The 20,546-nt window shown below is 47.4% G+C and overlaps 1 protein-coding gene across 6 annotated transcripts in view; it reads right to left on the bottom strand.

Moving 5' to 3' along the window:
- The window catches only part of Ttc13 (tetratricopeptide repeat domain 13), a 67,197-nt gene that overhangs the window by 35,269 nt on the left and 11,382 nt on the right, over positions 1-20,546 (bottom strand). For all 6 annotated transcript variants that reach the window (XM_046432037.2, XM_046432038.2, XM_046432039.2 and 3 more), the window contains exons 2-4: positions 9,187-9,281; positions 7,015-7,090; positions 4,295-4,365 (exon numbers count right to left, since the gene is read on the bottom strand). In XM_046432037.2, coding sequence (XP_046287993.1) covers positions 4,295-4,365; positions 7,015-7,090; positions 9,187-9,281 — 242 coding nt within the window. The remainder of the gene's footprint in view (positions 1-4,294; positions 4,366-7,014; positions 7,091-9,186; positions 9,282-20,546) is intronic.

Raw genomic sequence — 20,546 nt, 5'->3', positions numbered from 1 at the left:
AGATTTTATACTTTCTAAAATTGATACAACTCTATTTAATACTTTATCAATCACTAGTTTCAGATGTTAAGAAGTCAAACTTTTATTTGTGGAATGTAGTAGTGAATTATTGGTTTTTCAGCAAAAACAATACTCCTTAAAGTAAGTTAGGATGAGAGTATCAGTTTTTCAAAGTATTTTTAAGTATGTGAGCCTAATACTTTGTACATTATGAAGTTTTCAGAATTCCAAAGAAGTTAAATGAAAATTAGCATTTAGTCCTCTAATTTTACTTACTTTACCCAACTGCAAAATCAGGAGACAGCCCTTCAGTGGAGCGTGACCCTTGGAGCCTAGGCCTGCCTGGCAGGGCACCTCCCACTGCTCCTCACAGTGACCTGGAGGCTCACCACGTGCGCTATGCCACGGGTGGCCTCTGATTCCAACAGGCAGTATCTGTGTCCAAGACGAGTAAACCAGTCCCAGAGCACTGGTGGGAGGCACATGTCTACCAGAGGACCATTTTTAAATGCTACCCACCCAAGTAAAGAGGAGTTCTGTTACAACATCAGTTCCTCCAGAATCAGATCAGAACCAGCAAGCTCAAGGTCACCTGAGCAGCAGCCTGATCCAAGCTGCCTCACGAGGCTGCTGCAGGACTTCCTGTGCCAGCCCTGCACTGGGACAGAAGCCCAGCAAGTGGGAAGCGGTTCCCCTCCCAGAGCCTACACTGCTGGCCACCCACACAGTGGGAGAGCTTCAGAGCCACAGGTCTAAGGCCACCCATCAGCTTCCATGGTGCCTGGGCCCAGGGAGAGGCCAGGATGCGGGAGGAGTGCGTTCTCCATTACAGAAGCATCAAACAACAGGGCGGATTCCAGTGGGCCCCGGGGATGCCCAGGATCACTGAACATCCCAGACTCTCATCCCGATGGTGCAGCCCAGGCAACAGGAGGGCATGCGAGCTTCTTGCCACAGGTCATTCTGGAAAATGAGGAGCCTCGTCGCAGCTCTGAACTTCACTGCAACAATCTTATCCAAACAGACCCCTACGATACAAGCTCCCGGGGGCCCATGGTCAGCACACTGTGATGGACTCAGCCATACTTGCTGTCTCGTGCTGCAGCCAGGCCCGTCCAACAGAAAAGCTTTGCCACGTATTCCTGAGCTCAAGAGACCACAGCCCTAGGTGCAGTCGCCACAGGGAAGATCTGTCGGGACCGTTCCCGGCTTAAGAACAGATATTTTGCACACTTGGAAGCCCCTGCAAGGACAAGTTAAAATACATCAGCTTAGGACTGAACCCAACCAAGGCCCCATGACAGAAATAGGCAGAGCAGCCACATCTGCTGAGTGCAGGACACGAGTTGCCAGGAGGAAGTCAACTTCACTAGTACAAGAAACTTCATCACTGAATTTTCCCATTAAAAGGAAAAGAGCCCGGTGTGGAGGCCCACACCTTAATCCCAGCAGACCGGGGACTGAGGTCACAGTTCAAAGCCAGCCTCAGCAACTTAGTGAGGCCCTAAGCAACTCTTCAAGACCCTGTCTGTAAATAAAATACAAAAAAGGGCTGGGGATGTGGCTCAGTGGTCAAGTGCCCCTGGGTTCAATCCCCAATATTAAAAAAAAAAAAAAAAAAGAATGAATGATCAGATTTGAATAATGACCATGATTTAAAAACAGTTGAAGAGGCTGAGATCCAGGGTGAGAAGAGGAGTACTGGTCGGCTGGAGAAGCAGCACTGACCACTCTCTGGACACCTGCCACGACCTGGTTGAACAGCACCTTGGTGACAGTAGCTACAGAAAACCTCAAGAAACCCACAGGAACTTTGCATATCAATTCAAAGTTAAAACCCAATGTAGAAAAGTTCTGTCCAGAAAACAGGATCAAGTTCCTTATTAAAATTTTTAGAAAACAAACACTGGAAGCATTTAATATTGAATCTTTGTGTTTTCTAGGCTTTATCATAATCACATACAAGGAAGAAAACATGACGATTTCCACCACCCTGTCTGGATGCCTCGCCTCTCTCCTGCTTACCCCACATCGACGACCTGGGACAGCTGGAAGCACTGAGAGACCACCAGGACAGCATAGGGTGGCCGTTTTGTAACTGAGCTGCCCACTGTTGCCCATCACGCCTGACCTCAGAAAGGCAGTCCAACCTCGCCATCCACCCATCACACCTCTGGGGAGAGAGCCACCACCTTATCCCAGAGTGACAAAAGCTGTGTCTCGTGTCAACATACTCCTGTCTTTCCTTTGCACAAAAGAAACTGTGATCATCTTTCTGAGCCTCCACCCCAAGCTGATGACCGGGAAGTATGTTGTACAGTGTGATGGTCATCAAAGGCACATCACAGAGCCATGGAAATCACAGATTACAGATGAACAGTGAAAAACATTTACACTATGAAATTAAGTTCAAAACACCCAAAGTGTATAGTATGTGCTCAGGCTATAAAACACAAATGCACACTACAAAAAAGGCAAAGAACAAAACATTTAAATAATGTTAGAGTGTCAGAATTAGGAAATTTTTATTTTAAATTTTTTTCTTCAATATTGTCATCAATTACAAAGATAATAACATTTTCTAAGAGTTGAATGAAAGACAATGGGCCGGCAAGCAGCTGTGGTTACTATGTTACACATCTCTGGACAGATGTAGCAAAACCCAGCTTTCACGCCAGCATTCTGCAGCTCAGGGTAAAGTGGGGCCCACCCTTTGCAATGCTGCAGACTAGAGAGGTGATTCCAGCCTAGGCTACCTCTGCATTCCAATTCCACGTGACCCCCAAACACAGAGCTGCTCCATCTAAGGAAGGGCCTCAAAGTCACAACCAAAAATATCTCATCAATTTGTTGAGAAAAGAGAATTACCAACTTAATCCTAGGTTCTGAAAAGGAAAACAAAAGTAGAGCTGACACCTCACAACCAGTACTTTGGAATCCTGTCCTAGAAGGTCAGACCTTTGCTGGCTCCTGCAGAGGTCAACACTGACAGATTTACTAGAATGCACTCTGAGTAGCTAAAGCTTACTGAGCACCTGACTATGGGCCAGCACTGAGTGCTCAGTGCTAACCCCGTCTCCTTCCCTGTAGCGCACCAGGCAGACAGCTGGCACACTGTGGCAAGGACAGGCAAGCACCATGTGAGACCTTGTGAGATGAGGTGCTGCGGCAGGCCCCCTCAGCTCCCGCAGGCCCCGACTCAGCTCCCGCAGGCCCCCTCAGCTCCCGCAGGCCCCGACTCAGCTCCGGCAGGACCCCTCAGCTCCCGCAGGCCCGGACTCAGCTCCCGCAGGCCCCCTCAGCTCCCGCAGGCCCCGACTCAGCTCCCGCAGGCCCCCTCAGCTCCCGCAGGCCCCGACTCAGCTCCGGCAGGACCCCACTCAGCTCCTGCAGGACCCCTCAGCTCCTGCAGGCCCCCCTCAGCCCCACTCAGCTCCCGCAGGCCCCCCTCAGCCTCCCTCAGCTCCCGCAGGGCCCCCTCAGCTCCCGCAGGCCCCTACTCATCTCCTGCAGGACCCCTCAGCTCCCGCAGGACCCCCTCAGCCCCCCTCAGCTCCCGCAGGCTCCCCTCAGCTCCTACAGGCCCCCCCTCAGCTCCTGCAGGTCCCCACTCAGCTCCCGCAGGACCTCCTCGGACCCCCTTGGCTCCTGCAGGCCCCCCTCAGCTACTGCAGGCCCCCCTCCGCTCCTGCAGGCCCCCTTGGCTCCTGCAGGCCCCCCTCAGCTCCTGCAGGTCCCCACTCAGCTCCCACAGGCCCCCCTCAGCTCCTGCAGGCCCCCCTCAGCCCCCCTCAGGTCCCGAAGGATCCCCTTTGCCCCCCTCAGCTCCTGTAGGCCCATACAGGCTTCCTCCTCTGTGGATGCCAGAGTGACCAACCCACAAAGGCTCCTCTGAGGCGGCTCAGTCATATTTAAGGTGAATGGAAATGAAGTCAGCCTGCAGACTCCAGGCAGGAAGGGGCTGGAGCGTCAAGAGTGCCTGTGTCCCTATCTCAGGGGAGGTGTTGTGCTGAGGCGAGGAACCTGGAGCTGCTTTCTTTTCCATCTTGCATCTGAATGCTACTCTGCCACCGGACAGCTGGGAGACTGTGCAGACTGCCTGGCTCAATGGACTCGACTCTTTTAAAACAAAGTAACCCTGCAAAGCCCAGCACCAGGGCAGTGCATGGTCAGCACTGACATCTCTGCTGCTTGGAACCCTACAATAGAGCATCCCATGGCATTTGGCTACGCAGGAGCCCATGCTTTTATCATGATTGTAAACCTGAACTACATAAATAAGAAGAAAAATTACCTGAAGCATTGTTGAGAAATGCCTTATTGCTTCATCGTAGAGACCACTGCCAATCAACACGTAAGCGATTGCTGTAAAGTAAGACACACAAATGTTAAGATCAGAACCAAGGGCTCCGACAGCATCAGGGCTGAACACTCGGCTGACATGCAGGGGCAGCTGCAGGGCTAGGAGCAGTCAGAGAACCCAGACGTGAGTAGGGCCACTGGACTCTCCACTCCCACCCCGGCACTGGCCAGCCAGGCTCGGTGCCTCCAGCTGTGGTGACGGAGGTCCCCTGGGAAGTCTCCAGGCTGCCTTCTGTTTCCCACATCTTTACTGGTGCGTTATAGTTGCACACAATGGCAGGGTCTATTGTCATATATTCATACGTGCAATACCGTCACTCACTCTCAAACCCCAGATGCCTCTGTGATGTCTCCTGCCTACATGCCAGGGAGACGGGAATGGCCCAAGCACTGTCGCATAGAGTGGGCCTGTGACTTCATCATGAGCATCCAGAGAAACGCTGACAGCCTCAGGAATCTCAGGTGCGAGCCCCCTGCCCGCTCCCCAGCTAAGACGCCTGGCAGCGCTGAGCGGGAAAACTCACCCGGCAGCCAGGCTCCCCACCCAAGACACAGCCGCAGCCTGCGCAGGACTCACACAGAGGAAGGCAGTTCTGATCTAAGGGTCGGGAAAGTGGTGTTCTGAAATCAGAGCTATGGAAACCTCCTGAGTCATAGTGACATTCTGACTCCACTCTCACCCAGCAAACTGCCAACAAGCCAGGGTGGTGGCGTATGTCCGTCACCCCAGCACTGGAGGACCATTTGAGTCCAGGAGGCAGAAACCAGCCTGGGCAGCACAGCAAGACTCCATCTCAAAAACCAAAACAGAGACCAAAACACATGAATAAGTCACAACATTCAGGTTACATTCCACCTGTGATATTTGCTCTAACCCTCCCCCACCTCCCAATTCCTGAAAGACATTTTGGTCCTCACTCAACCCAGTGACGATTTTGATGACATTCTTTGCATAAAAGCCATCTGATTCTGAACCTAATGGGTACAGACAGGCAACTCACTGCTGCTGTTGAGACACACACTTCCTGCCAAAGAGAAGCAACAAACACTTAACAGAGATGCACTAAATGAACGAAGAAATTTAGAAAAATCTTTAAAACAGCCCAAGAAAAATAATAGCTCAAAAAAACTGAGCATAATACACGAGAGCTTTGGGGGCATCCTCCAAAACAAAATGAAGGCTATTTTTACCCTAGTTGTTTTGAAAAGATAGATTAAGGCCAAACTCATGTTCAGAAGGAAAAGAATGGACAGCAACCAGGTAGTTTCTCAACGGGGAAGTGGACATCAGGAGCTGGCTCAGTCCTGCCCCTTTGCCACATCAACTCCTCACTCCCTAGCTGCAGGGAGGGACAATCTACAGACGAGGACATGAGGCTGGGGTGACTAGAAGAGCTGGGGTGACTGAAGCCAAGCAGCCGTGAGTTAGGCCAGTGAACCAGGCCCTGGTGCATAGCTGACCTCCTCACCACTGGCTGTGCAGAAGCAGCATAGGTCCGTCCTGGGGACCCCACGTGCCAGGCTGCCCTGCAAACGCAGAGGCACAAGGACAGAACTGCTGGGCCAGGCTTCTGCAGACAGGACAAGGAGAGCTGGGCTTCAGTTCAGGTCCACATGGTCCAGGAGACCTCAGTCACTTCCCACCATGTCAAGACTTTTTGAAACCCACCTACCTACCTACCCAAATCAGCAGTATCTCTTGAATGAACAAATGAATAGAGATTATAAAAAACAAGCAGAGGAGTTTAGGGGGAAATGTACTTTAGGACTATATTTAAATTTTTTTTCCAAGGCTTGGCTATTCAATTCCACTCGAATAACATCAAATGTAATTCCTAAATCTTTCCATCTAAAAGTAAACAGAAAAACCCAAAGTTAAAAAAAAGAACCTAATCCAAAACACTCACAAACATAAATAACTATTAGGATCTAAGTTTTGTTGTAGGAAAACAAATACATAACAGATAAATGAAGAGCTGTAATTCTCAGCAATCTCCACTAGCCAGCACCTCCTAGCAACTCTATACCACAGAAGACATTCCTCCAGGAAGAATCACTGTCCCTTGAAAGACCCCAAACTCCTCAGGGCCCATGGGAAAAACTCCACTACTTTGTCTGCTGCTGAGACCCAGTGGCGGGCGAGGCGTGGCAATGGCCTGACAGCCCCGCTGCATTCTGTCCACGCCCCTCCCTCCCTCCCTCTCAGGTGAGCTCACTAGACCGTGAAGAGGCACACCCAATGCACACCCGACTCTGTGCAAATCTGAATGAACTCCGTTCTCTACGCCTACATCCTCACACTCATAACCGTGGACTGGCCTCAGAAGTAAAATACTCTTGAACCCTAAGACTGAAGCAAGTGTCCCGAGACTCCATCCTGCCTTCGCTTCTTTTTGTTCATGCTTGATGACAAGCACCCAGGTGACAGACCATCTGCTATACAGCCAGGGCTCAAAGTCTACGCAAACATAGGGCTGCAATGGCACCTACTGATGGCTGCACACAAACCTTCTCTTAAAAATGACAACCAACAAGCGGAACCTCCGGGGGGCCAGAGACACTGTGCAAGATGCAGCCCTGCTCTGCTGCCTGCCTGTATCTCGGCCTCAGTGGTAGAGGGAGGCCCAGGAGGGAGGCCCAGAGCCGGCTTACCTAGCTCTTCATTGGTGCTGTCATTGTCGGTAGCAAACGGGAACCTCTTTTGTTCTGCAATAGACCTGGCCTGGCTCTGGAAAAAAACAAAATAGAAACACATACTTTACCTAATCACAAATGAAGAAAAACCTCTGTTAAAAACTTGTATTGTAAAATATTAAAGCTATATTTTATTTAAGTGGAAGCAGGAAGCATTTGCAGTTAGTACTAACAACCATTGTCTTCGAGAACACCATCTGGTGCGGCTGGTGCTTCCTCTCTCCCCACTGGTTTTTGAGAGAAAGTACTTCTTTCCTTCCGTGGCAACAAACCTTGCCAGCTGTTTCAAGGACGCTCCCCATCTTCACAGGGAGCGTCAATGACTTCAATCCCGTCACTCCAGTAACCAGTCCTCCAATGTGGCTTGAATACAGATACTGTGCATAAAACCCTGGAAACACCAATCCAATCTAAGAGCAGGACTTCCACGGAGGGAAGCACAGCCAGCAGGGTGCAGCATCCCGCCCAGCACAGACCCACCCAGCCTGGAGACAGGCCCCGGAGAAGCCAGCAGACAACACCCACGTGCAGAAGCCAGGGGACAGCAAGGTAAGGAAGTGGCCTGGTCACTGGGATGGATGCACATGCAGTCTCTGCCCACCACACAAAGTGACGGCTGTCCTGCGCTCTGGAGACAACTTGGGTCTGATAAAACACACACCTGCCACCTCGCCAGAAGATCTGCCATCAGGAGTGGTGACATGCCAGCCTACAGGGTGCACGTGGAAACGTAACTCCACAGCAGAGTCGCCCAGAGGCAGTCAGAACACACAATCCACAGGGAAGCTAAGACCAGAAGAGACCAATGATCTGCGGCCTTGGCAAGTCTAGAGGCTCAGAGCCGGGGACAGCGCAGTTAGAGTCCTCCGGGCCCAGTGCGGACACTGGGCAGACAGCCATACCTGGGACACCCTGCCAAGGCATAAGCTTCTCAGCCTCTGCCTGGGACTTCTTAGCCACAGCCCGCTGGGCCTCACTGACTCAAGGAAGGGGGTTCCAAAGGTATTTCCTCATGTGCTCCTTATACGCTCCAAGTCCCAGTTAGCGGTCAGCTACAGAAAGCTCCTTGGTTTGCCTGGACAGGTGCAGAGCTAACACACAAGCCACTGCTGAAGACCCCAAGTCAGAGACACAGGCGGGAGGCACCCATCTCAGGGCTCACACCTCCCTCCCCTCTCATCCAGGAGCCCCATGGAATGAAGCATCTGGATGAAGTCCCCTGATGTGACTCTACAGTCTCATGGTCGAGCCCTGGAGATTAGAGAAGCTCATCAGCCCCTCTGGTTCTGCCATGGGGCAGGAACTCCTCAGTGGGACACTGGTGAGCCTTCTTCCAGATGCAGCATTACCAACAAGACTGGGGAGCCTTCCCCTGTGGGCCACTCCCAGCCCCAGCGAAGGCACTCCAGTGCCGCCAGAGGAAGGGTGGGGATTTCCGTCTGAGGAAGGACTTGACTCTAGGAACCTACCTGCACAGTTAAACACTTCCAGTGATGGCCAACTCACTACCTTACAAGAGCGCCCCAACTGGTTTCTGACAAGTCTCAAAGTTTCTGCCACATATCAAGTTGACAACTGGGAGCAATTTAGGAAAACCAGGGGCTCACCCTCCTGTCCCAATTCCTAACTGTCTTCAATGGGTCTGTCAAAAAGGCCCAGCTTTGGAAAACAAAGACTAGCGGAAGGGGAATTTTAAACAGATCTTCTAAGAACACGGAAAGAAAAGGCCAGTGGAAACGGGCTGAGCCCGGGCACTCAGCGGCTCAGCCCCAGAGCCCATGTGAACACAAAAAGGCCCATCCTCCTTGAGGTGGGGGCAGGCTGGGGACACATGCCAAAACTGACAGGCAAGGGCATCCCTGAAGGTCCGGATGAGAAACACGCGAGAAAGACCGTGCAGGCGAGGCAGGGGAACACGGAGTGCAGGGCCCTCCTGGAGAGAAGGCCAGAAAAGCTCCCTCTGCTCACGCCCACGTGCATGTCCCAGGTCGAGAAGAGCCAGCCAGCCAACCTGCCTCTAGCAGTGCAAGGTGACCAGATGCCAGGTGTCCCGCCTTTCCCCTCTGCATACAGAGCCGGGGACGCCTGTGCTTCAGGACACAGCACAACAAGCAGGACAGAGATGCATACCAGAATCTTCTCGGTGTTGAGAGGAAGCAGGGAGTCGCAGGGTGGTGAGCCTTTGGGTTCGCAGTCGGACTCGTGGAAGTTCAGAAAGGACGACTCTGGAAAGCAAGCACCCTGTCATTCTTCTTGCCATGAATTCAGCTGCTTAGCGTGAACTGGAATTTCAGGAACCCACAGAACAAAATGAGGACGAGGGTGGAAACACTGTGACAGGCGTCCCATGTCCCTCTCCAGCGCCAGGCCCAGGACCTTCCAGCACCCACATGTCCATCCCCACGGCCACCCTCAAAGGGCACAAAGCCGGCTAATGGCACACGGAGGGCGGCGCAGCTGCAGCCTCTCTAACAGCAGCAGGCAAGGCGGCCCTGCTGGAGGCTTGCTCAGCATGGGACAAAGGGCCAGAGCTGGGCCTCTGGCTCTAGGTCCTCCTGGAGCTCTCGCCTCACATCCCAGAGCGTGTGCGAGGGAGTGATGCCAAGCCAGGGAGACAGCACTAGATAGTGTGCAGAGTCCAGCATCCAGAGCATGTAAACCACTCAACAAGACAGGGGCCAAGTGGAAAAGCAGCAGAGGGCTCAAGGAGGAGTCTCCAGAGTTCCAAGTGGTCCCCTGCACATGAAATGATTCTCACTATCATTTATAAAAACGCAAACTAAACCACAATGAGGACTTCCTCACACCCCTATAATGGCCAACTTAAAAAGAAGAAAACAATTGTCGACAAGGACATAGGAGAACTGGGAACTTTGGGTCTTGCAGGTAAGAAGGTAAAATGGAACAGACACTATGGAGAGCAGTTTTGCATTTTCTCAAAAAGTTAAGCACGGAATCATCACATGACCCAGCAATTCCAGGCCCAATTACAGAACTGAGAATAGGGACTCAAACATTTGCCGTGCCCACTTGCTCACAGCAACTCTGTTCAAACAGCCCACATGTGCACCAAGGATGAAGAGACACACAGAACTGTGTCTGCAGAGGACTGTAACTCAGCCACACACTAAGATGCTGAAGCACCTGACCCCGTGGAAGAACCTCCAAAACATGAGGCCGAGACAAAAGGTCACAGGTCACACAGCACCACTGACAAGAAATGCCCAGAAAAGGTCTGTTTGAAGAGACAGCATGGACTGCTGGTGGCCAGGGGAGGGGAATAGGAAAAATGCTTCATGGGCAGGGCAGACCTGGGGAGGGAGGTGCTCTGAGGAGCCCTGCCACAACTGCATGTGCTGTGAGCAGCTGGAACTGCTCACTTTAAAACAGTCACACCTATTATCCCAGCAACTCAGGAATTTGAGGCAGGAGAACCACAAGTTAAAGGCCAGCCTTAGCAACTTAGCAAGACCTTGTTTCAAAATAAAAAAGACTGGCTAGGAGTTGTGGGAGACCAACCTTGCACGTGACTGAGTCACACTCCCCAGCAGGGTGCTGAGGCACTCAGTTGCAGAAATGTGGCAGAGCTTTCCTCGCCCTTCTTTTGTTCCAGGGTCAGTGTCTCCTGCATGGATGTGTCTTGCTACAGCCCCATGGTGTTCAGAGCCACAGCCTAGTCAGAATGACGCATGGCATTTGTGCCAGAAGGGGGCTCTCAGCAAGCCATTGAGATGAGGATGGTTATGTTAAGCTGTGTATTCAATTGTATATTAGACCCCTGCTGTCCACCTCCACCTGTTACTTTGGAGTTCTCCCAATACTTTGGAGTTCACGCGGGATTCCTGGAGAGAACCCATTGGTTGGGGAAGTGCCCGAGGAGGGATTTCCAGTGTGTGGTGTTCCTGGAGGGCCAGTGAGAGTTGAAATAAAGTAGTTGCTGTTTGAACCTACAAGGCTTTGTGGTGGCTCGGTTATTTGTGCCCAGCCAGACTGCGGCATTTGGTGGCCCGTGAGGGAACGCCTGAAGCTCCAAGGTAAGTGAAATTGCTCGCCCCTGAGGGAAGGCGAGAGAATGGGTGACCATTTCAAAAAACAATGTGTTCTTGTTTTGATTTGTTGTTTTTGTTTCAAGCTGCCTATCCCTAGAACTTTCTCAGGCAAACTGGGAAAAATGGTTGGCTCAAGGTTTGAAGTTTTTCGGCCCTGAAGAAGAGATAGAGATAGACCACGAAGATACATTTCAAAAAAATAGGAAAATTAATACGATTTTTTGTTCCATTTTTGTTTCGTTTTGCTTCGGTTTTGTTTTGAGTTATCTTGTTGAGTTGCATTATCCTTGTAGCAGAAATATGGGGTCAGAAATTAACAAAAAACAAACTGAAAGAATGTTAAGTAAATTGTTAGAGGAAGGAGGCACCCCAGTAAAACCAAAAAGAGTCAGGGCATAAGTTATACAATACAAAAATGTAGCCCATGGCTTTTTAAGGAGGAGTTGTTGAATATATCACAATGGGACCATCATGGTAAAGATTTAAGGGACAGGGAAAAGAAAAACCCAGGAACTCTGCCAGTTGGCACATTGCCATTGTGGATGATGATACGATTTTGTTTGCCTAGTCCAAAGCTTTCAGTTCAGATTATGGTAGAAGATATATTAGATCAGGAAAAAGAGGAGGCCTCTCAAGATAGTCAGAAAGGGGAAGAAAATTTAGAGCAGAAAAAGCCATCAGGGGAAAAGTTACAACAGGAGGCTCCTACTAACACCTTTCTATCACCGGGGGGGGGGGGGCGTGAGTGTCAAACCAACAGCTCCACCTATGGGGCCCTCAACCCCTGTAGTTGATAGATGGGATCCTGAGACAGGACCTCAAAGATTAGCATGTCCTGTATTTGAAAAGGCAGGAGGGCAGCGAATTCACCATGTTTTACATTTCAAAACAGTGAAGCTGCTAAAAGAGGCTGTAACAACCTATGGGCCTCAAGCACCCTTCACTATAAGCTTGGTCGAATCCATTACCAACTTGAACATGACACCAGCAGATTGGACTAGTATATGTAAAGCTGTGCTAAATGGAGGACAATACCTGTTATGGAAGATTGCCAATGAGGAATTTTGCACGGAGACGGCTAGGCGAAATGCAGCAGCTGGTTATCCTCAGACAAATCTAGATACGTTGTTAGGAAAAGGACCTTATGAGGGTCAGCTGCAACAAACTGCATATGATCCTACTCACAAATTGCTGCAGATGCAGTTAGGGCATGGAAGACTTTACAAGGACATGGAGATTTACAAGGTCAATTATCTAAGGTAATACAAGGAACTAATGAAATTTGAGATAGGCTTATTCAAACAGCTACCAGAGTTTTGGGGGATACAGAGCAAGAAATGCCATTAATTAAACAGCTAGCCTTTGAGCAAGCAAACAGATGGTGCAAGGAGGCCATTAGACCATGGAAACATGGAGATTTAAACACATATATTAAATTATATAGAGACATTAATGAACAAGGGCAAGACTTGGCAGCTGCAGTACAACAGGCTTTAGATGCCAGGCCAAAAACATGCTACAATTGTGAACAAACAGGACATTTTAAAAGGAGTTGCCCCACAGAAGGAGGGTTTAACAAAGCTAGGTATCAAAGGTGTAGAATACTGGGTATTTGCCCACAATGCCAAAGAGGGAGATATTGGGCTAATGAATGCCATTCTCAAACCACCATAGAGGGTACTCTGTTATCAAAAAATGGACAAGGACCAGGTGTTTACCCACGATATCGTGGAGAAAAGCATCAGGCTCCATTGCCAAAAAATGGACAGGGAGGCCCAATGCTCCAGGGCCTACAACCACAAATATACAGGGCAATAAAGGAACCCAGCAACACCATCAGGGTAGTGCCCAGGGCACATTATCCATTATAACCCTCATCAGACAAACCAGAGGGAGCACAGGATTGGACATCTGCGCCTCCGCCAGAGCAGTACTAACTCCAGAGATGGGAGTTCAAATCATTCCCACGGGAGTAAAAGGACCTCTTCCCCAAGGAACAGTAGGCTTATTATTGGGACGCAGTTCTTCCACTCTAAAAGGACTTATGACAAGTCTTGGGGTAATTGATCCCGATTATAAAGGTGAAATAAAATGATAGCTAGTTCTCCAAGAGGTATATCAGTAATTTCACCAGGAGATAGAATAGCACAATTATTAATAATACCCAGCCTGCATGATAAATTTTCCAGTCATATTATAGAAAGAGGTTCCAGGGGATTAGGCTCCACAGGTGTAGATTGGGCTATGCTGTCTTTAAATTTAGATTCTCGCCCAATGCTAAAACTAAATATTCAAGGACATGAATTTAATGGGCTACTAGACACAGGTGCAGACCTTAGGATCATATCTCGTCAAGAATGGCCGAAACATCCTGAAGGATGTGAAGGAACTATACAGCCATATGTATTGGATCATCTTCCTATAAATTTATGGGTACGAGATGTACTAGATCAATTAGGTTTGACATTAACAAATAACATCAATCCAAATGCGCCCACTATTAGGGCTAGACAAGGTTTTAGGAAAGAAAAAAGATTAGGAGAACAAGAACAAGGTATAGCAGCACCAATTCAAATAGATCAAGGAATAAATAGACATGGATTGGGTTTTCAGAAGGGGTCACTGAGACAATCAAAATTACTTGGAAATCAGAAAGACCAGTATGGTTTCCTCAGTGGCCCCTGACTAAAGAAAAGATACAAACAGCCCATGAGCTGGTCAAACAACAATTAGCGGAGGGACATATACAACCTTCCGTATCTCCCCATAATACTCCCATTTTTGTCATCAAAAAGAAATCTGGTAAATGGAGATTATTGCAAGATTTAAGAGCCATTAATAATGAGATGGTTATTATGGGACCTGCTCAATCAGGGATTCCCCAATTGTCTGCTTTGCCAAAAACCTGGTATGTTTTAGCTATAGATATTAAAGATTGTTTTTTTTTTCAATTCCAATTCATCTTGAGGATAGTCCACGTTTTGCATTTACTATCCCTGCACTGAATCATGAAGGTCCCGATCAGAGATATGAATGGAAAGTACTCCCTCAAGGGATGGCTAACAGCCCAACTATGTGTCAAATTTATGTTAACAAAGCAATCCAGCCACTTAGAAATCAAAATCCTGAACTACAAATATTTTACTATATGGATGATGTACTGTTAGCACACAAAGATAAAAACACATTGCTAGAATGTTATGCCACACTTACAAACTTATTAAAAAATTATAGTCTAGAGATAGCAATAGATAAAGTACAATTAAATTTTTCAATTAATTATTTAGGAGTTCTATTATCCTCAACCATGGTCCGTCCACCAAAAATTCAAATACGATTAGATCAACTCAAATCCCACTTAATGACTTTCAAAAGTTATTAGGACACATAAATTGGATAAGGCCTTATCTAGGCATACTAACAGGAGAGTTGGGACCTTTATTTGATATCCTAAAAGGTCCATCAGATCCAAATTCACCCCGCATGTTAATGCCTGAAGCAAGAAAGGCATTAAAAATTATTGAAACATATATGGAAAATATGCATTTGGATAGAATTGATATAAGTTTGCCTTTATTATTTATTGTAATACCAACAAAAAATATTCCTACAAGAGTATTTTGGCAAGAAAGTCCATTATTGTGGATACATTTATCTTATTCTCCTAACACTATTCTTACTAGGTATCCTGAGGCTGTAGGACAATTAACACTCAAAGGAATAAAAGCAGCAAAGGGAGTGTTTGGAATTTCTCCCAATAAAATTATTACTCCATATACTATGGATCAAATTGATGAGTTAGCTCATGAGTTAAATACTTGGGCAATAATCATGTGTAAATCTAATGTTTCATTTGATAATCATTACCATCTAATCCTTTATTGTCTTTTTGGTCTTCTCATCCTATCGTTTTTCCAAAAATGACAAGAAAAACACCTATCATGAATGCTCCAACTATATTCACTGATGGGTCAAATAATGGTACAGCAGCAGTAGTTACCCCTGATCAAACTTAGTACCCAAACAATCAGCTCAAAAGGTAGAGCTTAATGCAGTATTACAAACTTTTGTGATGTTTAAAGATTCTATATTTAATTTATTTTCTGATAGTCAGTATATAGTTAATGCTATAGTATCCCTTGAAGATGCTGGTGGGATTTTCCCTTCCTCTACTGTTTTCTCTTTGTTTTCCACTATACAAAGTCTAATCTGGGACAGAAAAGATCCATTCTTTATAGGGCATATCAGGGCACATACAGGATTGCCTGGAGCCCTTAGTTTGGGCAATGATTTAGCAGATAAAACTACACATGACAAACATATTTTCTCTGCAATAGAAGAAGCTACAGATTTTCATAAAAGGTTCCATGTCAATGCTAATACTTTATAAAAGTGTTTTAAAATAACTAAGGAACAAGCTAGACTATTAATAATAAAACAATGTCAAAATTGTGTGACCTTTTTACCACAAATTAATCTTGGAGTCAATCCTAGAGGACTGATACCTAACCATATTTGGCAGATGGACGTCTCACACTTGCCAGAATTTGAAAAATTAAAATATTTGCATGTTACTGTTGATACTTCTTCCGGATTTTTGTTGGGCTCCCTTCATGCCAGAGAAAAAACTAAAGACATTATAGCTCATTGCTTACAAAATTTTGCATTCCAAAACAGTTAAAAACAGATAATGGTCCTGGTTATACGTCTACCTCTTTTAAACAATTTTGCTCATCATTTGGCATTACTCATATAACAGGAATCCCATACAATCCACAAGGACAAGGCATAGTTGAAAGAGCTCATCAAACTATGAAAATGTACTTATTAAAGCAAAAAGAGGGAATTGGAAAGGGGTATATATCTCCCAAAGATAAACTTAAAATAACCCTTTTTACTCTAAACTTTTTAAATTTGCATTCATCAGGGCTTAGTGCTGCAGAAAGGCATATGTATCCAAAAAATGTACATAAGCCTAAGGTACTTTGGAAGGATATTTTAACAGGACAATGGAAAGGTCCTGACCCAGTGATTGTCTGGAGTCGGGTTCTGTTTGTGTGTCTCCACAGGGAGAACAGCAGCCAATTTGGATTCCAGAGAGACTAACCAAAGCGATTTCTACAAACCAAAAAGAAGATGATTTGACTCAAATCCATAACAGCTGATATCCAGAGCTCCAGCTTGGCTATTCTTACATCTGCAACAGTGGTTCTCCCACACCTGGAGGCTAATGAATAATGAACACCATTAAAGCCTATTTCAAATGTAAAAAACCTTGGGGCTTGCTTGTGGGAATACCTTCAGACCCATTATGCAAGTTACAGGAAAAAGAATGGGATATCCAAAAAAGAGTCAAACCTAGGTGGTAACCAGGATGTCTTTTTCACTATCTATTTTATTATTTCCCTTTTCCACATCATAAAGTTCTATTTTATTTATTGAGCTCATACAGACCTAGGTTAATATTTTTCTGCTCAGTTCTATTTTTTGACTGTGGAATTTTTAAACATTGCAATGGAGATTTCACCTGTGTAAAGCTACAAGGCCTTTACTATTGTCTTATGTGTTGTACGTTATGTGTGCACACTTGTCTTTTGTGTTGTATGTCTGTATACGTGCGTATGTCCATATATCATATATGAGGAGCGCTCATGAAAAAATGGATCCAAATATTTTTATTATTCACGTGATTTAAATGGTTTAATTGAATTGGGTAAACAGCTGTTGAGGATTGTTTTAATATGTGAACAAAAAAGGATGTTAACAGATCTGTTTGTTTACTTTCACCTTTCCTTTTCATTATATCTAATTCTATTCAGGATACTAAATTGTTTAGAAAATTGCTTTCATTTAGTGCCTGCTGGAATGTTACGTAATTTTTTTTAGCCATCATTGCGAGAATTCCTATCTTCATCCCAGTGCCAGTGAAGACAAAGATAAAACCAAACTACAGCTTCTGCGATAGCTACCACAACAAACTGTATAAACTGATGCATCAATGAATAATGTAACTCAACAAGTGATGCTCAATCAAGGAGTCGATTTACTTTGGGAGGAAATGAACATATTAATAGATTCCTCTGCTTTGAACTGCTTGCAGAACTTGCCTGGACTATTTATCACTTGTATGCATTGTGAACTATCTGTTGGTGCAGCGAATTGTGGTAGTGCTGGAGTATCTTTGCTGATGGTGTCACCGGTGGTACAATTTTTCCAAAGGAGCCGTCAATTGGCTTGGTATCGTGTCATTTCTGTATCCTCCTCCCTTCTGCTTATGATGGTCATTCAGCTAAAATCTGGGGGCCAAACAGAGGTGAGGCAAAGAACCTCACCCCCCTTCTGGTACCAAGGCCAAATTTGGGGGCCAACAGACATGAGGCAAAGAACCTCACCCCCCCACTGGCACCAAGGCCAAATTTGGGGGCCAAAAGAGGTGAGGCAAAGAACCTCACCCCCCACACTGGTGCAAAGGCCAAATTTGGGGGCCAACAGAGGTGAGGCAAAGAACCTCACCCCCCCACTGGTGCAAAGGCCTATCCACAAGTATGGCTGTATGCTGAACCAGTAGTCAATGATGGGTATGATCCAATTGCAATGGTACCAACCTAAGACAGGATGCTGACACCTTGAGGTCAGCTCATCCGATGACGGGTAAGGACCATATGTGGAATTGGACAACCTAAGACAGGCAGGGTCCCTTAACCACATGCTTGGTGTTTAATTAAACAGAAGGGGGAGATGCTGAGAGCCACAGCTGAGTGGGAATGAAGCATGGCATTTGTGCCAGAAGGGAGTGGTTGAGAGGTGATGCCAGCAAGCCATTGAGATGATGATAGTTACGTTAAGCTGCGTATTCAATTGTATATTAGACCCCTGCTGTCTGCCTCTGCCTGCTACTTTGGAGTTCTTGCAGAGATTCCTGGAGAGTTCCCATTGGTTGGGGAAGTGCTGGAGGAGGGATTTCCGGTGTGTGGTGTTCCTGGAAGGGCCACATGGGTGGGTTCGTGGAAAGCGCGCATGCAGTGCCAGTGAGAGTTGAAATAAAGTAGTTGCTGTTTGAACCTACAAGGCTTTGTGGTGGCTCGGTTATTTGTGCCCAGCCAGACTGCGGCACCATGGTTGAAGCTACGCTCACCTGTTCCTTTGTAATATAACTCCTTGCCTGTTTAGGGTAGAATCTTCCATGGAAGTGCCTTGTGTGTGTCCCCTTCTCTTACTGTGCCCTTGGGTGTGCCTACCCACGTGTCAGTCAACCTGCTCACAGTGGACATCATGAAGATAGACTCACCCCCCTGAAATCTGGCCCCTTGCCTCATTTGAATAGCTTCTCCTCAATAAAAGAAGTCAGTGCATGCTCTCTCTCTCTCTTCCTGCAGACCCTTAAGGTCAGAAGAACCGTCACAGCGACCCCAAAGAAAAAGGTATTTGTGTCTCTTGTGTGGTTATTTTGCACAGCCCAGTTAGCCCAGTTCAACTGGAGTAACCCCTGAGCCTTTTAGTCTGGAGAACAGAAACCCAGCAGGGAGTGAAGGCGCATGCCTGTAATCTTGGTGGCTCAGGAGGCTGAAGCAGGAGGATTGCTGGTTCAAAGCCTGCCTCAGCAGCATAGTGAGACGCTGAGCAACTCAGCAAGACCCTGTCTCGAAATAAAATATTCTTTAAAATATTTTATTTAGAGGCCAAGGCTCAAGTGGTAGAGCACTCGCCTAGCAAGTGCGAGGCCCTAGGTTCAATCCTCAGAGACACATAAAAATAAATAAAGGTATTGTGTCCGTCTACAACTAAAAAGGAAATATGAAAAAAAAACGGGACTGGGATGTGGGTCAGTGGTTGAGTGCCCCCATTCAATCCCTGGTATAAAAAAAAAATTAAAAGACCAGGGACGTGGCTCAATGATTAAGCATCCCTGGGTTCAGTCCTTTGGACAAACATAATAATAAAATAAAGTGGTCAATTTCATTATGAGACCCTCACCTCAACTATTTTAAAAAGCTATGTCCTAATTGAGCATCCATTAAGGAGCACCAAGGGGCGTCCAAGGAGCCATCTGGGGGACAGAACTGACCAAAAGTAAAACTGACAGCTTGCCTCAGCCCCCAGGGGCTTCGGCACAGGGCAGGCTGAGGAGCCAAGTGGGTGGGGCACGGGGTGGGCTGTGCGGGTGCAGAGGTGGGGATGCGAGGGGGCGGGGAAGGAGGGGCCTGCTGGAAGGGGCGCCACGGCACACCCAGCCCATGGGGGCGACCCATGGAGGCCCGTGGGGGTGGCCTGGGAGGCTCGTGGGGAAGGCCAGGGAGGCCTGTGAGGACAGGCTGTGGGGAAGGCCCAGGAGACCCCTGCTTTTCCGTGCCACACCAGTGCTCCAGTGGGTGTCCGTGGTCTCTATTCTGCACATTTACCAATCAGGACGCACGTGCACACACTTGAGCAACAGTTGTGGACTTTCTCCCTGGTCCACTCCCTTGGCTCCCTGGGTATCAGCCTGCTCGTCCTTCCCAGTCCCAACAGTACTAGCACGTCACATGCGGGGCTCCTTGGCTGCTTTGGGTCCTTGTCATGGCCTTTGCTCATTTTCTCCCCCCACCCTTTACCAATCCTGTTTGTTTTATTATTTTTTGAGATCTATTTATTGATGTTCATTTTCAAGTTGAATGACTTTCCCTGACTTCGGCCATGAAGGATCCCCAGTCACCTGATTTCGCAGCTGTCCCAGCAGCACTGGCCATGGATTTCTTCATGAGCCTTAGAACACATCACAGCCACTAGAGGGGCATTCTAGACTTTTCCTTCAAAGGAATCTTTAAGATTATTCAAGAGGCTGGAGACGGCAGGATGGTACAGCCCCTGCCCAGCACAATGCCCGTGTCACCTCTGACAGATCACAGTCCACTCTCGATGTGGACATTTGTTAAAGAGTACAGCAGCAGCCAGCTGCGCTGGCTCATACCTGTGACCTCAGCAGCTGGGGAGGCTGAGGTAGGAGAACCCCACATTCAAGCCAGCCTCAGTGGCTGAGCAAGACTCTGTCTCAAAATGAAATATAAAAGGGGCTGTGGATGTGGCTTAGTGGTTAAGCACCCCTGGGTTCAACCCCTTATAATCCCCCCCGCAAAAAAACCCCAGCAATAATTCATGTTCTTTGAAGAAAATAGAGAAAATCACAAAACACAGAAGATGTCTGGAATAGCACAATTCCAGCCTCTGCCAGCACTCACCAGCTCTTGGCCTTGGAAACCTCAGTGTCACTGGTAAAAGGGGTCAACAGTACCACCCACTTCTCAGTTGTGAGGCTAATAAGGATTATGTGAAAAGCACACAGGGCCACCACACCCCCCACACCCCCAGGAGGAGACCACGACAGGCTGGCTGTTACCACCATGGGGCTGCATGAACTGAACGAGGCCCTTCTGCAACCAGCCCTTTCAACAATACAACGTGTTT

The sequence above is a fragment of the Marmota monax genome, unplaced genomic scaffold (assembly GCF_021218885.2).
Source record: "Marmota monax isolate L192 unplaced genomic scaffold, Marmota_monax_Labrador192_F-V1.1 WCK01_AAM20220418_F8-fsc00071, whole genome shotgun sequence".
In the NCBI taxonomy this organism is placed as follows: domain Eukaryota; kingdom Metazoa; phylum Chordata; class Mammalia; order Rodentia; family Sciuridae; genus Marmota; species Marmota monax.
Note: the sequence above shows the minus strand (reverse complement) of the source record. Positions and strands in the feature narration are given on the sequence as shown.